The sequence below is a fragment of the Apodemus sylvaticus genome, chromosome X, assembly GCF_947179515.1.
Source record: "Apodemus sylvaticus chromosome X, mApoSyl1.1, whole genome shotgun sequence".
NCBI lineage: Eukaryota > Metazoa > Chordata > Mammalia > Rodentia > Muridae > Apodemus > Apodemus sylvaticus.
In genome coordinates, this window is record NC_067495.1 from 52,834,115 (window position 1) to 52,856,971 (window position 22,857).

A 22,857-nucleotide genomic window follows, 5' to 3' on the forward strand; every position below is an offset into this window, starting at 1 on the left:
AAACACATAGAAATACACATGCCTCTGCCCCCTGTGTTCTGGGATGGAAGTTATGCACCCTCACATGTGGGTTCATATGCTCATATGTTATTCCACAAAGCAACTTATGTAAGCAGTCCTTTCACTTCAAATATCTCAAGCCTCCAACATACAGAGCTGCAGCTTAATTCTCCTGAAGAAGGCCCCTCTGTTTCCTGGACACTCACAGCTAAGCAAGGCAGGAGTCCCCCTCCCCTCTGGCCCCAGGTGCCTCCTCACATGCCCATGCAGATCCCCTTCATTCAGACTCCACATGGTTTCCAGCAGCATTCTGGATGGCCAGGAGCTTGGTTACCCCTGACTCTTCCATCTCAACCTGTGTTTTTTTCTCACCCAGGTTGAGGTCCTCATCCTAGACTGCAGTTGTTCTCCCAGCTGTGAACAGGGCATCAGCACTTCCCTCTAGCCCCACACCAGATAGTGGCAGAAGGTGAAAGCAGTCTAGCATCTGCCAGAGAGAAGTTCACCCACTCTGGCTGCAGTGAGAGGGGATACAGAAGGTCCTTGATCTTTACCAATTTTGAGTCTTGGCTATTTTATCAAATTGTGCACCTGAACTGCCTGCAAAGTAATAGTGATGGCAAGATTGAAAAGGGACCTCTCAACAGTAGAAGATCTCTGAGAAATATCTCTGCAAGAAAGGAAATGAAGCCAGTTATTCTTGCTGGGCTGAGTACTCTGGTAAGCCTGAGTACTCTGAAGTCCATGCCCTTTCTCATGTACACATAATTTAGTCTTTTTCTCTGAAACCTATCTTGGGTGAGGGATAGCAGGCCTGAGTTCATTATGGTAATTTAAATACACATCATACGTCATACACTGTGAGATGATGTGAGCAGGGAGCATCTACCTTTGCTTTCACTTAGACCACAAGTATAAATTTCTCTGTACTACAAGACTAAATGGGTACCTTTCTAAGCATATCTTCTTTGTGGGAAATAGAAGCAAATACCTATATCCTGTCACCCTTGTCAGGGGCATACACATGAGGCTGCATGACTTTACAATGAGGCACCTAATGTGTAGAAGTAGGAGTCCTCCCAGTTTAAATTCAGGATCATGTTATTTTGTAGCAGCCCTTAGGAAGACTTTACAACACAGATAAATTGAAATGACAAGGACAAGAATTAAATAACAGGAGCCTCATTACACCAAACCTACCAGAGGTGATGTAATTCTAAGTAATGTAAATGCTATGCCGGGCGGTGGTGGCGCACGCCTGTAATCCCAGTACTCTGGGAGGCAGAGGCAGGTGGATTTCTAAGTTGAGGCCAGCATGGTCTACAGAGTGAGCTCCAAGACAGCCAGGGCAACACAGAGAAACCCTGTCACAGAAGAAAACAAAAAAAACAAAAAGCAAAAAAACCCAAAAAGCAAAACACAAAACAAAACAAAAAACAAAAAAGAAAATGCTAGGAAACCCTTTCTTTCCTGAGTTCATTAAACCATAGTCATTTTTTTCTGTTAAAAAACTAGTCTTTACCTCTGGTAGTTGATAGGACATAGCCTTGTTTTTGTTTTTGCTTGGGTTTAGTTGTTTGCTTTTGTTATTGATCCCCCTTTTGCCTTAAAAATAGACTTTTTCTTTCACAGTATATCCTAATTATGATTTCCCCTCCCTCTACTCCTCCCAATTCCTCTCTACCCCCAGTGCAGTCGAGATCCACTTACTTTCTGTCTCTCAGAAAACAAACAGACTTCTAAGTTATAAAATAAAGTAAATTATAAGAGGGAATAACAAAAACTAACACATTGGAATTGAACAAAGCAAGCAGAAGGAAAAGGGCCTATGAAAATGGGTCTAGCTGTGTTGTAGCCCTTGATTTGCTGATGCTAGCTTTCTGCTGTCAAATGCTCTGTTTCTTGAAAGCTCGCCAAAGAGACTTCAGTGTGTAGGTACAGAGAGTTGGTTTCTAGGCTTTCCCACAGAAATCCCCTCTCTCCTTCCCAATACACGAGCCCGCTGCGACAAAGCTTGAGGAACATGCAGACAGCTGGCTTCTGAACTGTACCCTCCTGCAGCAAACACAGGCTCCCCCCAAACCCCAGCAGCTGCTCTGAGAGAACCTGATCTAGCATTAGAATAGCCCTATCCATGAAAGCCTCCCTCCTTTAACAAGATACCTTGTAGAGCCACAAATGTTCTCTTGAGGAGGTGCCAGCCTCCCTCGCCTCTAACAAGGCTGTTCACATAAGTGCCAAGCTTTTTGGACTCAGGGCTGAACTCCAACCTATGCTGTGGGAAGGTTTGTGACCTGAGGTGCCTTGTTTTCAATAAAAAAAGGGGGGGCCGGGTGGTGGTGGTGTACCCCTGTAATCGAGGCAGGCGGATTTCTGAGTTTGAGGCTAGCCTGGTCTACAGAGTGAGTCTCAGGACAGCCAGGGCTACACAGAGAAACCCTGTCTCAAATAACCCAAATCCAAAAGGACTTTCATGCAACTTGCAATGGAGTCTGCACTTCCTGAGCTCTTCTGAGTTTCCAGCAGTACTAGGATATGACAGCTGGATCTTTGTGTTCATTGATTACAATCTTCCTGAGGAACCACCACACTGATTTCTTTAGTAGTTGTATAGCATCCTAGCTAAAGTGACTTGTTACTTGTATCATTGAACTTAGCCATTCTGACTAGTGTAAGATGAAATCTCAAAGTAGTTTTGACTTGCATTTCTTAAGATCTGTATCCTGTTTTAATTTGGTTATTTGTTTTCTTTTATTTTTTTCTTTTTTAAAGAGATTTATTTATTTATTTATTATATGTAACTACACTGTAGCTGTCTTCAGACTCACAAGAAGAGGGCATCAGACCTCATTACAGATGGTTGTGTCACTATGTGGTTGCTGGGATTTGAATTCAGGATCTTCAGAAGAGCAGTCGGTGCTCTTAACCACTAAGCCATCTCTCCAGTCCTGGTTATTTGTTTCCTTAACATCACATTTTTGAGCTGTTTATCTGTTTTGGATATTGGTCCTCTACTGGATGTGTTGCTGGTAATTTTTTTCATATTTATCCTGGAGGTTGCAACTTTGGCGAAATGATGATGCAGAAGCCTTTCAGTTCGATGAAGTCTCACTGAATGATTAATTATCTTAGTGCCTGTGCTTACATTGTTCTTTTCAAAATTTCTTTTCCTGTGCTAAAGAGTTCACGGCTATCCTCCACTTTTTTTTTTCTTTTATTGGTTTAGTGTGTCTGGTTTTATGTTCAGGTCTTTGATCAATTGGGATTTGAGTTTTGTGCAGCATGATAAAGATAGATCCTTTTGCACTTTATATGCAGCCATCGAATTTGTTCAGTATCATTTGTTGAAGATGCTTTATTTCCTTTTTACAGTGTTTCTGGCTTCTTTATAAAAAATATGAGGTTTTCATAGGCATGTGAATTTATGCTGAACCTCCAATTTTATTCCATGCATCCTCATGTCTGTTTTTGTGCCAATGCTATGCTGTTTTTGTTACTATAGCTCAGTAATACAACTTGAAATCAGGGATATTGATACTTCTTGTAGTGCAAATGTGATTAGTATTGTCTTGTTTTAGCTATCGTGTGTATATGTCTGTGTGTGTGTGTGTGTATGTGTGTGTGTGTGTGTGTGTGTGTGTGTGTGTGTGTATGTGTTTGGTGTTTTCTCTTGAAGCGAAAAATTTGTTCTTTCATGATCTATAAAGAATTATGATACAATTTTGATGGGGATTACCTTGAATGTATATTTTTTGGTAGGATGGCAGTTATTACTATATTAATACTACTGTTCCATTGGCCTGAGAGATCTTTCCATCTTCTAATATATTTTTTTAATTTTATTTCTTCACTGTCTTCTAATTTTTATCATAAAAGTCTCTCATTTGCTTGGTTAGGGTAACCCCAAGATGTTTAATATTATTTGAGGCTATTAGAAAAAGTTTTCCTGCTCTTTTGCTCTCCGCTCTCCCACACTCTCTCATCTCTCTGCCCCTGGGGCTCTTCTCCCCACCACGTGGTCATGGCCAGCCTCCACTCTCTCACTCTCTCTATTCTTTCTCTCTCTCTCTACCTCTCTCTCTACCTCTCTCTACCACTAACTCCCATCCCCTACTCTGAATAAACTCTATTCTATACCAAAAAAAAAAGTTTTCCTGATTTTTCTCTCAGTCTGTTTAACACTTGTATGTGTGAGGGCTACTGATTTTTATGAGTTAATTTCATATCCATCTATGTTGCTGGATGTGTTTTCAGGTATCATTGTTTCCCAGTGAAATTTTTAGGGATATATATATATATATATATATATATATATATATATATATATCCACAAATAAAAATACTTTGTCTTCTTCTTTTCTAGTTGTATCCCCTTGATCACTGCCAGCTGTCTTATTGATCTAGCTAAATCTTCAAGTACTGTAGTGAATAGATAAGGAGATAAAGATTTCTTGTTCCTGATTTTGATGGACTTGGTTTGAATTTCTCTTGATTTAATTTTATGGTAGCTATAGGCTTGCTATATAAACTGCTTTTATTATGCTAAGGTATGTCCTTTGCATCCATGATCATTCCCAGATTTTTCTGTTCTCTCTGTATTTTTTACCCATCAAGTGGAATTTGTGCTCCTCATATATTTGGCCTTCTAGGGAATTATGGTCAGCCTATCAGTCAGCTTTTTTGTAGGAACTAACTGTAGAGTTCCCATGAAAAATAAAGTATCTCATTGAGAAATAGAGTATGTTCAAGATACATAATTATACTAAGTTCACCAAAGATCCATTGTCAGAATAGACATAAATGAATCAATTAATCTTCTATGAACAAATATACCCCGAGTAACTACTGTGTGGTTTCACTAGTTCTACCTGATAAATCACCTGAGAAGTAAATTTCAACATGAATTTTATCAGATATTTATACCATTATAGGTGTGCTGCCATCTTCTCATAATAAAACCCTAATCCTTCTCACATACATATAGGCAAGATATGCCAACCTTTCTTGGCCATAGCTATCTGTAGTTTGCTAACACAGAAATCTGTGGCAGGAAGAGTACGTACTCATAATGGTTATTTCAAAGTTCTTTTTATAGTTTCCCAACTATACATCCCTTGCAGCCATAACAAGATCTACCCCTCAGTTAAACTTTGCAAAACTACAAGCAAAATAACCTCTGTTTAAATATCCTTCTAATGCAATCAAATCTACTTTTTACAGACCAAAGCAAACAAATTCAGTTTAGTAATTTTTCTATTTATAGTCTTAAATAAAGGATCATTCTCCCTGTTTCTTAGAGAAGTTTTTTGGGAGAATATATATAAGCCAACTGCTATGTAAACAATGTACCATAGCACTGAAAATAGAACCAAGGGTACCTTCCTTTAAGTTCCAATTAAAGAGCATCTCAAAGTCACTTATGAAAGCACTTTACCATTGTGAATTGAAACTTTCAATGCAAAATTTATCCTATCTAAAATAAAGGGACAGTGATAGAACAGAGACTGAGGAAATGACCAAACAATAACCATCCCAATACCTTGAGACCCATACCATGGGCAAGCACCAATCAATGACACCATTAATGATACTCTGTTATGCTTGTACACAAGAACCTAGCATAACTGTCCTCTGAGAGGCTTACTGAAACAGATGCAGATACCCACATCTAAACATTGGACAGAGGTTGAGGATTCTTGTGGAATAGTTGGGGGAAAGATCAAAGGCCGTGAAAGGGCTAGGAACTCCGTAGGAAGGCCAAGAGAATCAACTAACCTGGACCCTTGGGAGTTCTCAGAAACTGAGCCACCAACCAAAGAGCATACAGGGGCTGGACCCAAGCCCCCAGCACATACATAGCATATGTGCAGTTGTGCAGCCCAGTCTTCATGTGGGCCCAACAACTGGAGCAGGGGCTGTACCTAAAGCTGTTGCCTGCCTGTGGAATCCTTTCCCCAACAGAGCTTCCTTGTCTGGCAAGAAGTGCCTAGGCCTACCTACATAAACTTCATGTTTCAGGCCTAGAAAGATACCCAGGGGATCCTAACCTCTCAGAGGAGAAAGGGAGGGGTTGTAGAAGCAGGGACTATGTGAGAGGGCATCTGGATGGGGGCAGTGATTGGGATGTAAAAATAAACAAATAATAGACAGACAGACAGACAGACAGATAGACAGACAGATAGATAGAATGTGACCCTTACTTGATGGGGTTTTCCCTTCTTTGAGGAGAAGGGCAGGGGTTAATGGAGAGACAAATTTGTAAAGGTGGAACTGGGAGTGGTTGCGATCAGGATGTATAGTGCATAAATTAATTAATGAAAAATATTAGGATCCAGGCACATTCTCCTAAATTGAATAACAAAATAAAACAAAAACAATGCAAACAAATGGATGGAATTAGAAAATACCCTGAGTGGCATAACCCAGACCCAGAAAGACACTCATAGTATGTATTGATTTATAAGTGGATATTTGCCATAAAATACTGGATACCCAGGCTATACTATGTAGACTCAAGGAAGCTAAATAACAAAGAGGGCCTAAGGGAAGATGCTTGAATCTCACTCAGAAGGGGAAATAAGGACTTAGAATGGTGGAGGGGGAATGTGGGTGGGAGAGGTGATTGTTGTGGATGGGCCTGGTGCTATTCTTGTGAACCAATCCCCTAATGAATAAAGAAGCCAATCACTGGGCATGTAGGTGGAACTTTTGGGTTTGATGGAGGAAGAGAGGAAGCAGGAGAGAGTGGGGTGCTTTTGGAATAGGGACAGTAGACAGGTAAGATGTAGCTGCTAAAGTTTTCTGGTATCATGGCAGATCCACAAGGATTCACCACTGGAGGAATCAGATTTTAATAAAGCTTACAAGATTAGGTTTAAGTTGTTGTACCCAGAGATTGAGTTAATATTGTTTCTGAACTAAAGTTTATGTTGCGTTTTCCTTCATGCAGTGACTCGTCTGCATGTACAACAGCAAAGCATGGATTTGCCAGATGTGCACCACACAGGCCATGGGGGATTTGAAGCACAGGGTTGGGGTAGGTGGGGAAGGGCATGATGGCAACCCACCAGTGGGAACCTAGCAAGCTGGCTGGAGAGACTGTGGAGTTCTGAGTGAGAGTCTCCATGAGATAAAAACAGGTCAGCCATTGCACTCCAGTGCATGGCCAGCCAGGACAACAGGGCAGAGGCAGAAGTGTGGGAATGTGATTGTTCATTTTTTTAATACTTCCCCCAAAAGATGGCAAACCAACATGCTGGCTGGTCACTAATCTACTAGAAATTTTAGATTTTTAACCTGAGAGGTTTTTTTTTTTTTTTTTTTTTCCTTTCTTTTATTGAGTAGCTGGGTAGCACTGATATGAGCCACATGGGAATTGAAACATAGAAAGCAGACTCTGAGGTCCACTGCTGGGGGGAATGCTGGCTGCTCTAGGCAAAGAGCCTAAATATACGATGGTATAAGATTGCTTTATATGCTGTTACCTCTCTTACCTCTTGGCACTCTCACCTCTGGTCATGGCCGGCCTCCACTTCTCTTCTCTCTCTCTCTCTCTCTCTCTCTCTCTCTCTCTCTCTCTCTCTCTCTCTCTCTCTCTCTTCCTTTCTCTACCTCCACTACCCTATTAACTCTCATCCTCTGCCCTGAATAAACTCTTCTATCAAAAAAAAAAAAAGATTTCTTTACTTGCCTTGCAGGATATTCATATTCTGTCTATTGTGGGCTCCACAGCAATATTGGGGTTTATATCCTTTTGGCAACACAGGAAAGGCCTAAGTATAGGCACATACAGCATTTCAGTTTATCTCTACAAGATAAAAACAGATCAGCCATTGCCTGCCGGTACATGGCTGGGCAGGCTGCCAGGGCAAGAATGTGCCACTTCAACTTTTTTTTAATACTTGCCCCCCATAGGAAATGAGAATAGGAATAAAGATGGGGATCAAGTGTTGGGAGAAGGAGTGCAGAAGGCTGGGAGAGAGAACAGATATCTGTGGAAGGTATGTCTGGGATTGGCCAGAGACCTGGGATGTGGGAGTCTCCTAGGTGTATGAATGTGACCCTAACTGAGACTCTTAGCAGTGGAGGATATGGAGACTGAAGTAACCACCTCCTGTAGCCAAGCAGAATTTCCAGAAGATGGAGGGGAACCTCAAACCACCCACAAAACCTTCAATCCAAAATTTGTCCTCCCTACAAGGCAGGGATAAAGACAGAGTGACAGAGTAGAGATTGAGTGAATGGAGAACGAATGACTGGCTCAATGTGAGACTTAGCCCATGGGACAGAGCTACCCCTTGACACTATTAATGACACTCTGCTATACTTGCAGATAGGTTCCTAGCATAACTGTCTTTGGAGCTGTTTCAGTATATGGAAACAGATGCAGGGACTCACAGCCAAACAGCTTGGAAAACCTGTGGAAGAGTGGGGGATAAGATTTGAGAGAGTTAGTGACTTACGGGCTGTGGTAGTGCACGCCTTTAATCCCAGCACTTGGGAGGCAGAGGCAGGCAGGTTTCTGAGTTCGAGGCCAGCCTGGTCTACAGAGTGAGTTCCAGGACAGCCAGGGCTACACAGAGAAACCCTGTCTCAGGGAAAAAAAGATTTAAGAGAGTTCGAGGGGTCAAGGACACCACAAGAAGACCTATGAAATCCACTAACGTGGACCCATAGGTGCTCACAGAGGCTGAATCACCAACCAAAGAGAATCCAGGGGCTGGACCTAGGCGCCCTACACATTTGTAGCAGATATGAAGCTTGATCTTTGTGTGGATCCCATAACAATTGGGGCAGGGTCTCTCGTTAACTCTGTTGTTTGCCATTGGATTCCCTTGCCTTTGCTGGACTGCCTGGTTGAGCCTCAGTGGGAGCTGATGTCCTTAGTCGTGCTGCAAATTGATGTCCCAGGGCAGGGTAGTACCCAAGGGGAGTTCCCTTTCTCCGAGGACAAGGAGATGGGTAATGGGGAGAGGGATTTGTAAGGACTGGGGGTAATGAATGTGACCAAGATATAAAGTAAAAATAAAATGAATAAATGAATAAATAATAAATTAATAGAAAAAGGTCATAATTATTACATTACCCCGAAAAACTATTATGAAATGTGGTGGGATTATAATTATGGGCCTCAGAAGTAATAATGATTTTACAATGTTTTGAGGGTAAGCTTTCATTCCTGGATTCATAGCCCTATAACAAAAGAGTATAATTTCTTTCCTCCATGCCTCTCCACTTTCCCCCTCTTGCCCTCTCCCTGCTACCCTCATTTCCCCCTTCTCCCTTTTTTCGTCCCCATCCCTCCTCTCTCTTTTGCTTTTACACTTCCCTCCATGCTTCTCCATATTCCTCCCTGTCTTTTCACATTCTGTGCCTCTTCCCTCCTTCTTTTCTTCCCTCTGTTTTCTATAGATCAGGAATTATACTGTCCTCAGGAAGTAGAATTCTAGACAGCCTGATCTTATAGTTCCAAACCTCTGAGATATAGAAAATTAGAATCAGTTAAGGTGGTGAATATCATGCACACATTGTATATTTTGTTATAGAAGCCAGCATGGACTTGCATAATTCTGCCCCTTGATTCTGAAGCACACACCTGAGGTTATGTATTTACTCACCTCTTCAATTAGATTACCACCCACTTTACCTTTCTAAGACTTTACAGGGACATCTGAACATAATATATGTTTGTCGCAGATAAATAAACACAACGTATAATTCATAAACACTTGACTTTTATCTATGTATTTTACAAGCCAGGAAAAATATTTTCTTGCATTTATTACATTTAACTTTACCAAACCAAAGAAAGAAAGCAGTTAAAGGAAACTAGGCTTAACCATGTTGATAATTCCCTGCTAGTCCCAGTATACTGACTTACTAACTCTTAAGATTATTTTGTACTTTCAAGAAAATCTCTTGATGGCAGGACAACTTCAAGCATCAACAGGGGTGGTAGAAGCTGCTGGAGATTTTTCCGGGGAATCTTCAGTAGACTGGTCAGTGGTGTCAGTATTATCTTCATCCCTGGCTTCTGCTCTCTCCTGCTCATCTTTCAAAGCCTCTTGGTAAAGGGCTGAGATGGCACTAGGCTTTGTTTTGTTGATCTTAGCCAAATATTCCAGGACTTTCATCTTGCTTGTTTCAGCATGGGCTTGGGGACCCCACAGGAACTCGTAGCGTGGAGGATCACTGTCGGCCACCTGCCGGTACTCCAGGTACTTCAGCTTCACCAAATACTGGGTCATGAGCTTCCGTGGCTCACCAAAGATGCGGTGCTTCTTCCCTGGGTAGATTTGCTTCTTCTTCAGGATTTCCCACATGTCTTCTTCACTGGCGCAGTTGCCCTGAATGAAGATGATGCCCAGGACACTCATCAGGAAACCGGTCTTGGGTAAGCCTTTGCCTGCACGGATCCTCCCATTGTTGGGGAGTTTCAGCTTGCTGATGAGGTTGTATGAGGGCTGACTGGAGTTGACTTCCCTCACTTCCACTGCAAAGGCATCCTCGAGCTTCTCAGAGGCTTTCCTGAGGATCTCAGGAAAGTCTTTTTCATACTTCTTGGTGATAACCTTCAGCATTTCTTCCTTGGTCGTGAGCTGCTTCAAATTGTAGTTGTGGAGCAGGTACTGTAACACGATTGCCACCCTCCTTGCTATCAGATCTTGGTGCAGAGTGGTAGTGGCTGGGCCGGCCTCATAAGGGCGCTCCTTTTGCATGCTTGGCTCATAGTCCTCATAGGAACTTTCATCTGATTCTGAGGAAGAACTACTCAGAAAAAGTGTCGCGGTTGGTGTTGCTTTCTGAGGTGCTTTGGGAGGGCTGGAAGACTCAGCCCCAGACTGGCTCTGGAAGGCAGCAGAGGACTCTTCTGCTCTTTCTGATGCTTCTTCTGCTGTTTCCCGAGCTGTTTCCTGAGCACCTTCAGAAGCCTGAGTTTCCCCTCGGGCCTGATGGCGCTTCCCCCGGGCATGGAGCTTGCTCTTCTGACCACGAGGCATGATGACTTTGCTTAAGGTGAAGTAGACGAAGTGGTGGAAGGATACTAGAGATGCAAACACCTGCAACAAATAAAAAATATGAACACAGAGCTAGTGGACAACTTAAGTAAGGCTACCTCTGCAGGTTTCCATGAGTACATGGAAATCCATATTACTAATCCAACAGGCTGCTGTTTTAAAAAGCTTATCCTCCCAGTAAGAAGCTGGACACTTTTTCAGCCTGGGACTTGACTACCTTGCCTGTATGTTACTTGCCTAATGAGTGTGGGGGAAGGGGGTGGCAAAGAAGTACATATGCTTTGAGACTGAGGGAACCTCTAAGTCCCTCTTAATTTATATCACCAACTGAAAAGCTTTGAGCTGGTCTCCTTTTGTCAACTCTGAAGCTGCCATTTCTGTGAAATTCTTGTTCCTGTTTAGACAATATTGTTTACCTTAGCTCCCTGAAATACTTAAAAATCACCATAGTGTGGATTTAGTTCAGCTCCTTTCAAAAAAAAAATCTGTCACTACAATTATTATAACCACCAACCACCTCATAGTACTAGAGTAACCCCACGTCTCTTCCATCACAACTTCCCAGTCAATTCAGGTTACCTTTTTGGCTTAATGGAGGCAGCTAGACTTTGTAGCTCTACCTCAATAATACCTTGCATTTCCCATTGTAAACATAGGCTTTTCATTGCCTTTTCTTCCTAGGTTTATTTACTGTCTAATTCTAGAAACCTCAGAAGCAAAACGAGTGTGGATTTCTACTGTTCCACTCATCTCAGGACTTCTCAAGTGTGAGGACAGTGATGCATGAGAGATGGTTCAGAGGTTATGAGCCCATACTGCTGTGACAGAAAACCCCAAGTCACATTCTCAGTATCCAAGGAGGATAGTTTATAAGCACCAGTAATTGGAGCTCCACAGCTCTATCACCCTCTTCTGGCTTCTGCCAGTAACTGCATCCATATGCATATACTCACACAAAGATACACATAATTAAAAATAAAATAAATCTTTAAAAAAAAAAAACTAGACTGAGAACAAGGGTGCAACTGGGGAATCCTAAGGATAAAAGTGAACACAGCTTTCTCAAATGGGAGATTCGACTTCCTACTTTGACCAAGAAAGTAAAAACGTAGAGTTACTTTGCCCCACTCTGCACCTGCTCTCTCGCCCTGCTCTCCCGCCCCGTCCCCCTCCCCCGCTCCCCCACTCCTGTATCCCACATCCCCGCACCCCCACCCGTCCCCTCTGCTCCCATGCTCCCATGCCCCCATGCCCCCATTCCCCCGTACCCCCACACCTGGCACTCCCGCACCACCCACTCTGTACCCCCTACCCTTACCCTCAGCCCCCGTGCCTCCATACCCCCACACGTGGCACCCCCCGCACCCCCAACTCCCGTACCCCCACACCCCGCAACCCCGCCCATCCCCTCCACCCCCGTGCCCCCATACCCCCACACCCGGCACCCCCCGCATTCCCCCTACCCCCCTGCCTCCACCCCCTCTAAACTCCACCTCCCCACACTTTGCTTTTTGAGGACGGACTATCATCTAAAGCTTCCGCTTTCGGGTTCGAAGGAGGATATGGATTAGGGACACTATTCTCTAAGCCTCGCCATAACTAAAAATAGAGCACTCACGGGGCCTACGGAGTGGCGCGCGCGCAGCCCAGTGAACAGAGCATCTTCGGAGGTAAATCTCTGAGAACAACTTACCTCTTGATTATAAAGGAAGAGAAGCTCCCCCTCACCTCCGAGGGCACAAATTAAGAATTAAATCCAAAATAGTTATGTCTTTAGCAAAGTGTTCTCAGTAAGGGGAATTCAAGCCTAACACCAACGGCGCGAGGGACTCTGCAAGGACTCCGGAAATGGAGGACGCCCCTTGTTCCCTCGTGGAACTCTTGCGGGCAGAGGAACTTTTTTTTTTCAGGTGACTAAGAAGAAAAAAAAAAAGCTTTAGTGGGTCTCTACTCTGCTTTGAACATTTCTCAGTCTTACACACCTCCTTACCTTGAATCTGGCTGAAACTTGGGCCTGTTTCCTGCTTCTGTTGAGGAAGAGCTTAGCTTTCGCTTAGAGCTCTTGAGTGTGTCTCCTCCCACCACGCGCCCGAGTTTTAAAGCCTCGGGGAGGAAGTGACCTCTGTCACCAAAGAAAGCAACCTGAAGGAAGAGAGGCACACTATATACTTAACTCTTCTGGCGCCTCCTCTGGTCTGGAGTGAGTGGGCTCCCTCCATTTCTTAGAAGTCTGAATATTTGATACACTGTTGTGCTTTAGGTTGAGTCCACAGCCACTCTTGCTCTTAAGATTTCAAGACTTGTATTTCTGAGATGTTCATTACGGAAGTCCACACGAAGAATGAAACTTGGTGGGGCGGGGGAGCAGGTGCAGAGTGGGGTGAAGTAACTCGCGGTTTTTATTTTCTTGGTCAAAGTAGAAAGTCGAATCTCCCTTTTGAGAAAGCTATGTTCACTTTTATCCACAGGATTCCCCAGTTGCACCCTTCTTCTCAGTCTTGGTTCTTTTTGTTTGTTTGTTTGATTTTTTAAGATTTATCTTATTTTTAATTATGTGTATCTTTGTGTGAGTATATGCATATGGTTGCAGTTACTGGCAGAAGCCAGAAGAGAGTGCTAGATACTGTGAAGCTTCAATTACTGGTACTGGAAATGGTAATGGAAAGTCTCTGTGTGAACCTTTATATTTGGCTGTTCTTAGTAGTTATCTAAATTACCATCATGGGTTCTATTTAAATGTTTTTAAATAAAAGGTTTCTTCACAAAGGGCGAATTCCTGCATATTCTTGTGAATACTGCAGCAAATCTGTTTCTCAAGAGTTTTGGGTGATAGGGAAGCTAAAGAATAAGGTTGGTGGGCTTGGTATAGGAAATGTCACTTAGGATACTTACTGATTTTTTCTTTGTCATGCAAAATCAATTTTTGTAAAACTCTGGTTAATTTTCAATTAATACAGGAAAATGATGAATTAAGTTATTGTGTTAAATACTGTTTTTTATTTTTTCATGAAATCAAGAGTGCAAGCACTGTTTCAAATGAAATGGTGTTTTCTGTAGGAGCATTAATAATTTGAATTCTCAGCAAATAGATATATTTGAATAAGTGGCTTATGGAACAAATCCAGATGGAGATTAACCTACAGATCTGTATATGATTTTTAAAAGACATTGCAAATTAAATCCAGTTATCATATTATATAAATATATTCACAATTTGATGCTTGAGAAGATGGAACTATCCATAAAATGTTCAAAGAAATTTATTCACTTTATTTTTTAACTTTAAAATTTATTTGAAAATTTAATACCATAATTATTATATTAATATTACTTCCAACTTCTCTTTAATCCTTTGAAACAAAGTAACATTGGCGTGTATATTCATTTTGTTATGAAAAAGGCATTGCACATTATTTACTCCATTTATTTTGATGTTCTTTTTCTCTAGTGTGGATCCAATATCAATACTTTCAGCAAATAATATTTTTAATAAATCATCTGAAACATACTTAGAGTTGTTGAGCAAAATCAATAAAGATCAGTATATATATTTAACTGTGGCTTGAGTGGAACAACACAACCCTAGATAATTTCTGATTAGTGATATATCATTGTACCATCACTACCTTAATAACATGAGAATCTTATAATTTATGTTTTACTTATCATCCAATTGACATTAATAAGCCTTTTTAATATCGCTGGTATTTACATTCCTTAAAACTCACATACTGAGAACATATAATATTTGTCTTTCTAGGTTTGTGTTATATTATTTAATGTTTACCAGTCTCATACTTGGTCCTGCAAATTTCATTTTTCATTTTTTACTAATTATTTTATTAATTTACATCCCTAATGTTGCCCCTCTCCCAGGCTCCTCTGGCAGAGTTCTTCCCCCAATACTCCCTCTACTTTGCCTCTTAAAGGGCAAAGTATCCTCCTATCCTGGAGCATCAAGTCTGTACAGGATGTTTTTCCTTTTTAAATTAAAATTAACAGATTGTGTGTGTGTGTGTGTGTGTGTGTGTGTGTGTGTTTACCTGCATGTATGTCTACATCATTTGCATGTCTGTGCCTATAGAATACAGAAGAAAGTGTAAGATCCCCTAGAACTGGCGTTACAGATGTTGATAAGCTACCATGTGGTTGTCAGGAATGAAACGCAGATACTTTGCAAGAATAAGTGCTCTAAATTGCTGAACCAACTCTTCAGCACAAATAATTTCAATTTTCTTTATAGATTAATAAAATTTGGTTGTATAATCACATTTTCATTATCCATCCATCTGTTGATGGATAGCTAAATTGAATCCATTTCATTGTTACTGTGAATAAAGCAACAATAAACCTGAATATGCAAGTATCTCTTTAGTTAAATTTAGAATCTTGGAGTATATACTTACGAGTGATATAACTTGGTCATGTTATATAGTATTACTTTTGGGGTCTTTTTCTAAGTTGCTCTGGATAATTTTTAACTCACTATATAGCCCAAACAGCCCAGAAATTTATGATTTTATTTGACAGCCTCCCATCTAGGTTGAATTACAAGCCTGCACAAGCATTCTCAGTTCATAAGTTTAACATTAATTGCAATGTAGCAACATTAGAAAATAGAGACATTGGAAGATAATTGTACTAATTGAAATTATGTCAGAGGGACTGCTATAATGTTCTTATAGTGTCCTTATTTAAGAACAAGCCAGAAAAGGTTATCTCTTTCTATTGCTATCATATGAAGGCAAAAAATTCACTTTTGTCTGAAAAGGAGATCTCACCAGATATCAAGGAAAAATATTTTTAAAGTCAGATAGTCTAAGATGTTCTGCTATAAAAGCTCAATTATACTAAATCAATAGTATAAGATCATTGGAATATATGTCCTAGAGAAAATTCTAATCATAGTGATGGGCAAATATTTTGTGTTTAATGAAGTTCAGGTGTGTTGATTTTTTTTTACTCAGATAATATCACCATCATATCTGGGTAGTTATTTTTTGAATCAAATATAAGTAACAAAAATTATCTGAGATAATGCTAAAAGCAAAAAAAAATGTTTCAACTTTTCAGAAATACCAGTTGAGAGTGCACATGGAACAGCTGCTTCAGATATATTACAGTGCATTGAGATAGAACAAAGATAACACAAATTCCTGTCTATTGGGTGCTGAACTGTAACTTTCTCTAAAATTCATCATGTTGAATTTTTACCATTATTAAGTCAGAGTAAAGTCTATTGAGAGATAAGGACTTTTAAGATTAAATTATTAAACCTAATACTGAGATACAGAGCTGACCTTATATGAAAATATTAGTGTGCCCAAAAAGACACTCATTAAAGGATCATGAATACAGGATATTTCTTTTTCTCTTTGAACATGTAATTTTGACAATGGGTTAATAATTTTAGAAAAATTACAGATACAGTGGAGCATTGTACATGCCCTAGCCCTTGAATCCCCCATGAACACCTCTCAGTAGATGTTTGTACATTTGTCAGGATTGATGGAACATTATCAATGAACTGTTAACTAAACCCAACAAATTTTGCGTATGCCCGTGGTTTTATGTAATGCCTCGTTTTGCATCATGTATACCATGTAACAAACTCTATTAGCATTTGTCTGATATTTTCTCATGGAAAAAGAAAATAATAGAAATCAAAATAAAAAGACACTCAGGACGAACATACAAAAACATGCTATCATGTGAAGAGATAAGAAAAAATGAAGACAGAGGTCTCATAGGAATTTCATAATGATTATAACGTTCAACTTCTAGTTTCTATAATTGTGAGAAAATAGATTAATGCTTTTAAGGCACTCAGTTTGTGATAGTTTTATGGAAACTAAACAAGTAAATATGTTATCCTTTATACAGATTTATTTCTAGAATCTGTGTGATCCTAAAACAGTTTATAAGAACACACTTTTAAAAGTACAATTAGAAATTAACTAATATTAGGGGAAGGAAGCCAAAGTTGGAGAACAGGAAGGAAAAAAGTAATGAGGGAGGAAAATGAAGGGAACATGAGAATAGGGATATTTTCCAGTATATGTACTACCATTAGGTGACAGGCAGTGTATTTCTTTGTACCAGTATTAATCTTGTGAAAGTTAGCTATCCTAATAAAATAGAACCCAAAACATTTGCCTGGGCCTTGAGTAACAGTACAAAAACCTACTGCACATGGTGTTGGAACATTTCCTGCCTGGAACAATAGCTTTATCAATGGTTTAAATTCAAGCTTAAGCTTTTGCTCATCTCATTTAGACTTTTCTTGAAAGGGAAGAAAGGATCAGAACAGAACCTAACATTGAATTTAGCAAACCAATTTACGCCTCCCAATCTTGCATGTTTCTGTGTGAATTATTGCACCAACAGAAATTAACAGCTGATGTGATCACTTTAAAAACTTTCTGGTATTCTTTTCCTGTAGCAATTTCTGTTGATGGTTTTGACTAAGCACATACTCATCAATGTATGAGATTCACTGACCATACCCCAAGCAAATTAGTAAGAACAAGGGAATAACATTACAATGCTTGAAAAAGAAAACTCATTTTTCAATGCACATTTTGGGAGCCAAAAACATATCTTTAGTACCTGCAGACATATCATTACAACAGAAATTCATGTGATGTAATGCTCAAGTTTAAAATATAAGTTAAAATATTATTACAATTAAACTGAAACTCAGCTATACTTTGTAGATACCACAGAAATATACAGTTAGCTTTACCCTTTCATAGTTACAAAATTCACTCATATAATGGATTAGTTTCTGCATATAGTAACAGCTAAGTTGCTAATAACAAGGAGGCAAACTACAACCGAAAGAATTAGGACTCTTTTCTTTTCCTTTTTACTTTCCAGGCAGATTTTTGGACAATCCATGCTAATTTATTCCTTACTATGTTTAATAATTTTAACAACATATTTTTTATTATTTAAATTTAAGTAGCACAGCATGGTATGTGGTAAAATATGTTTATAATGATCGTGAATGAGTGAATGTAGGTAATGGACACGACTTATAAAAGATGATATGATGCTAAGAGTTTGAGTAATTCTATCTCTGCCATGGATGTTTTGGGTTTCATGATGGATAAATGCATAAAAATACATTTGATGGTGAAAGCATAAAACCCGTTCTGAAATTTTACAGCTCATAACAGCTATATAAAAGTTCCCTGAGAGGTATAGACTTTGGGCTTATCTAATTTTGGCATCTAACATCTTTCTATTTTCACTTTTTATATTAAATTTGTAAAAATAAAGCAGTTGTAATATTACAACATATGAACATTTCTTCAGACTTTGTTTTAAATCTATATAGATAGTATAGATGTTGGACACTTGTGTCATATGAGTAATAATTAGCAATAGGTAAGTATTTAATATGACTATCCATTGAAGAAATGTATTTTGAAATGTCCATAGACAACTATTACAATAGGTAATGTAAAAATATTACTTTACCAAATATTCATGAATATTTAAAGTCACTGAATCAATAACCAGAAAGCAAAATGTTCAAGTTTAACCCCCCCTAATCATACTATGAACCTGGACTATCTTAAAAATTTACTGGAAACACACATCACATCACATCACACACACACACAGCTCAACCAATAAATGAACATAGAAGCTATATTTGCAATATACAATGCTGAGGGTGCTTCAACAATCCTTAAATAAATGGTTTAGAATAAGTACATTGTTTTGCAGCCCCATAGGAATAACACCAATATCAACTAACCAGATGCCCCCCAGAGCTCCCAAGGACTAAACCAGCAATCAAAGGGTATACATGAGTTGGCCCATGGCTCCTGCCACACCTACATACACACACACACACACACACACACACACACACATATATAATTTTGACCTGAGTGTATCGCCATACAAAATAATATTGAGTGCTTGAGTAAAAAACCAAAGCCAATAATCAAATACTATATTACATAAACTAGCATTCATATTAAATTCTCATATTTATGAGGGTTAGGGGCTAGGTTCATCCCCTATATGTTCTTTGGTTGGTGGTTCAATCTCTGAGAGCCCCAAGTGTCTAGGTTAGTGACTCCGTTGGTCTCCCTGTAGAGTTCCTATTCCCATAAGGGACTGCAAGCCTTTTCTAGACTCTTCCCTAAGAGTCTCCAAGCTCCATCCACTGTTTGGCTGTGGGTGTCTGCATCCTTCTAAGTTACCTTCTGGGTGGAGCCTCTCAGCAGACAATATGCACCTGTCTGCGAGCATAACAACATTAATGACGTCAAATTTTGATATTTATGCTCATGGCATGGGCAGATCTGTAGTGTTATTAATTTGAGCCTCTGTCTCTCTATTAGTTTAGCTACTACTTCATCCATCTTTTCATTTAGGGAAATGGAATTTCCCTGACCTTCTATTTCATAATGTCATCTCTGATCATAGTATATTCCTTCAACTTGCTTTGGGTTTCTCTTTTTTTTTTATTTTATTACATTAAAGTACATCATTACTTATTACTGGGATTCCTCTTTGATTAATTGGTTTATTAATTTATTGATAGATTATTTTAACCCACTAAGTTAAATTGGTGCTCATAAATATGGAGTCATCCACTGGGGTAAGGGCAATCTTTCAGTGCCATAAATACTAACATACTTTGTTTCTATCTCGATTTGAATATGAAAATGAAAATCCTTCCTGAATTCTCCAAGGACCAACTGACTGATCAAACTTTATGGGGTTGTATAGTTTTTTCTGCTAATTATTCCTATATTTATTCCATTTATATATGATTAAAATCAAGCAATTATTCTTGCTTTTCATGTTACGTTTTGATTTACCTTCTATGATGATGGTCTAGTTGGAGAAATTTTCTTAAATATCTAACCAAGAATAATGTATACTCAATGGATATAAAATTTGTAAAGTCCATTTGATAAATAGTATAGTTGAACTCTGATGCTTCTTTGTGAAGTATTTTGCTAACTTTTATTGTACTTGGACATTTATGTGTCTTTATTTCCAAAAATCTTCCATGAATTTAGATACACCAGAACTCAGTAGATGTTTACTGAAAATTCGTATACTTTAGTCCCTTTTTTCCATATTCAGTAAATGTCCATTTATATATATGTATATATATATATATATATATATATATAGAGAGAGAGAGAGAGAGAGAATCTGTATTTATGGAATTATATATTTATGCATATATATGCATACATGAATAACTTTCTTCATTCATATTACAAATTTGATATTTTACTGAATAAACATTCAAATGTTTTCTAGTTCTCATTTGCTATGCACTGTTTAATAAGATTTAATTAGTCATTTAGTCAATGTTGCAGAGTTTTCAGTTTTATTCTTCTCTTTCTTGCTCTTTTCTATCTTTTATAACACTGGCCTGATAGCCATGAATTATTTTTAGTTTATTCTTAACTTAGGAGATCTTTTTTCCTCTTTTCATTCTGAATGATAACATTGTTAAAAGTAGTAAATTGCATAAACAATTATTTTATTTCACAACTTGAAATGTATAACTTCTTTTTAAATTAGATACATTCTTTATTTACATTTCAAATGATTTCCCCTTTCCTGGGCCTCTCCTCCCAGAAAGTCCCATAAGCCCTCTTTACTCCCCTTGTTCCCCAATCAACCCCTTTCTGCTTCCCTGTCCTGGTATTCCCCTATACTGCTGCACTGAGGCTTTCCAGGACCAGGGGCCAGTCCTTCCTTCCTCTTGGGCATTATTTGATATGTGAATTGTTTCTTGGGTATTCCAAGCTTCTGGGCTAATATCCACTTATCAGTGACTGCATTCCATGTGTGTTCTTTTGTGATTGGGTTACCTCACTTAGGATGATATTTTCCAGATCAAACCATTTGCCTAAGAATTTCATGACTTCATTGTTTTTAGTAGCTGAGTAGTATCCCATAGTGTAAATATACCACATTTTCTCTATCTATATCTCTGTTGAGGGACATCTGGGTTCTTTCCAGCTTCTGAATATTATAAATAAGACTGCTATGAGCATAGTGGAGCATGTGTCCTTATTGCATGCCGGGGAATCCTCTGGGTATATGCCCAGGAGTGGTATGACAGGGTCTTCCGGAAGTGTCATGCCCGGTTTTCTGAGGAACCACCAGACTGATTTCCAAAGTGGTTGTACCAACTTGCTACTCCACCAGGAGTGGAGGAGTGTGCCTCTTCCTTCACATCCTCACCAAATTGCAAATAAGTCTTATTTTTTTTTCATGATTTCCATTTCTAACTAAGTTGGATTTTTCTGTCTCACCTTTCAGTAATCTTTTGTAGGTCTATTATTTTGGCAGTTTAACTTTAATATGCAATGTTCCAGGCATGTCTATTTGACATTCTTAATGATTCCTGTGATCTTATACCCATATTATTTCCTAATAGTTGTAGAATTTTCTTCTGTTATCTGAAGTTCCTTATGCTTTTAACTTAATTCCTCTAATGAATCATCTATAACTGTTAGTCATATGTTTGATATTTTAATCATGATCCCATTATTTTATGTTGGAAACATTTATATTTTAGACATATGTTTATATTAAATTATATAATATATATATCAGACCAAATTTTATCTCATTATAACTATCTAAATTTGATACTTTATCACACTTTATCCTTAAGTAGAGCTAGTGTGTAACAAAAATTTTATTTTATTTTTAGAATATTTCATTTCCAAATGTTATAGTTGATGCTTTATCAGAATACCACCCTGAGGGAATTCTTTCCCTGTACTTTAAATATAGCTAAGAATCCATAAGAAGGAAACTCATAGGAATTAGTGAATAACATGTATTATTATTTTATTAAATTAATATAGTAGCAAACTGCTTTTTAAGTACCATCATTATAAACCACATTATATAAGCTTTTTTTTTGCTGTGGGGAGCAGTCAATACAGAAACTCCAGTTTATCCAAGTATAGATAAAAAATGTCTTTGGAATACTGAGCCCTAAATGGAATATTCTTCTGCCCTGAAAAATAATTGAAGAAGGGGCAATATGATTGGAAGAGCAAAAGTCATGGTGCTGTGAAATGCTGTCCTCTGGCCATGACATGCCATTACACATATGATCTCACAGAAACTATGGCTACTTGCATAGGACCCACACAAGATCAAGCTGATCAGTATTACAGCATGGATAGAAGAGCAGCTCATGAAGTCCAACCCTTAACACAGGAATTCTTGGTAGTTTATGGCTCCTGGGGGAAGGAAAGTTGTTCTTCATGAAGGGACTGGATTCTAGTAAGTTGACCAGTGTATGGCTTTCTATCCATGAACAACAGAGTATCACTAAGTTTTGATTCAGTAGATGATAAAAAAGAAAAGGATAAAGATGATATTAGCCACAAAGTATACTATAACCCTGTTACAATCTACAGAAGTAAAGGAGCTAAGTAACAAGGAGGGCCCAATGCTTGAATCTCATTATGAAGGGGAAATAAAATGGACATTGGAAGTGGGTGGAGGGTGGGAACTGGTTGGGCGAGGGAGTGGGGAGGAGACCTAGAAAAGAGATCAGGAGAGAAGAAAGGCTGTGAGAGAGAATAGAAATCATGGGGTAGGTCTCTGTTACAGAAGAGACCTGGAATGGGTGAGACTCCTGGAACTCTGTGGGGGTGACCATAGCCGAGACTTCTAGAAGTGGGTTATAAGGAGACTGAAGTAGCCATCTCCTGTAGCCAGGAGGTACTTCCAGTGTAAGGAGGAGGACACCAACCTATTCACAAAACCTGTCACCCACATTTTGTCCTGCCTATAATATGTGCAGTGAAAAAGTGGAGCAGAG

The 22,857-nt window shown here is 39.0% G+C and overlaps 1 protein-coding gene across 1 annotated transcript; it reads right to left on the reverse strand.

Moving 5' to 3' along the window:
* Nucleotides 1–9,935: 9,935 nt before the first annotated feature.
* On the reverse strand, nucleotides 9,936–11,000 carry LOC127674473 (melanoma-associated antigen B3-like). The gene has a single exon (XM_052170241.1). It carries the CDS (start codon nucleotides 10,998–11,000, stop codon nucleotides 9,936–9,938), a length of 1,065 nt encoding a protein of 354 aa, XP_052026201.1.
* Between the last annotated feature and the right edge of the window lie 11,857 nt (nucleotides 11,001–22,857).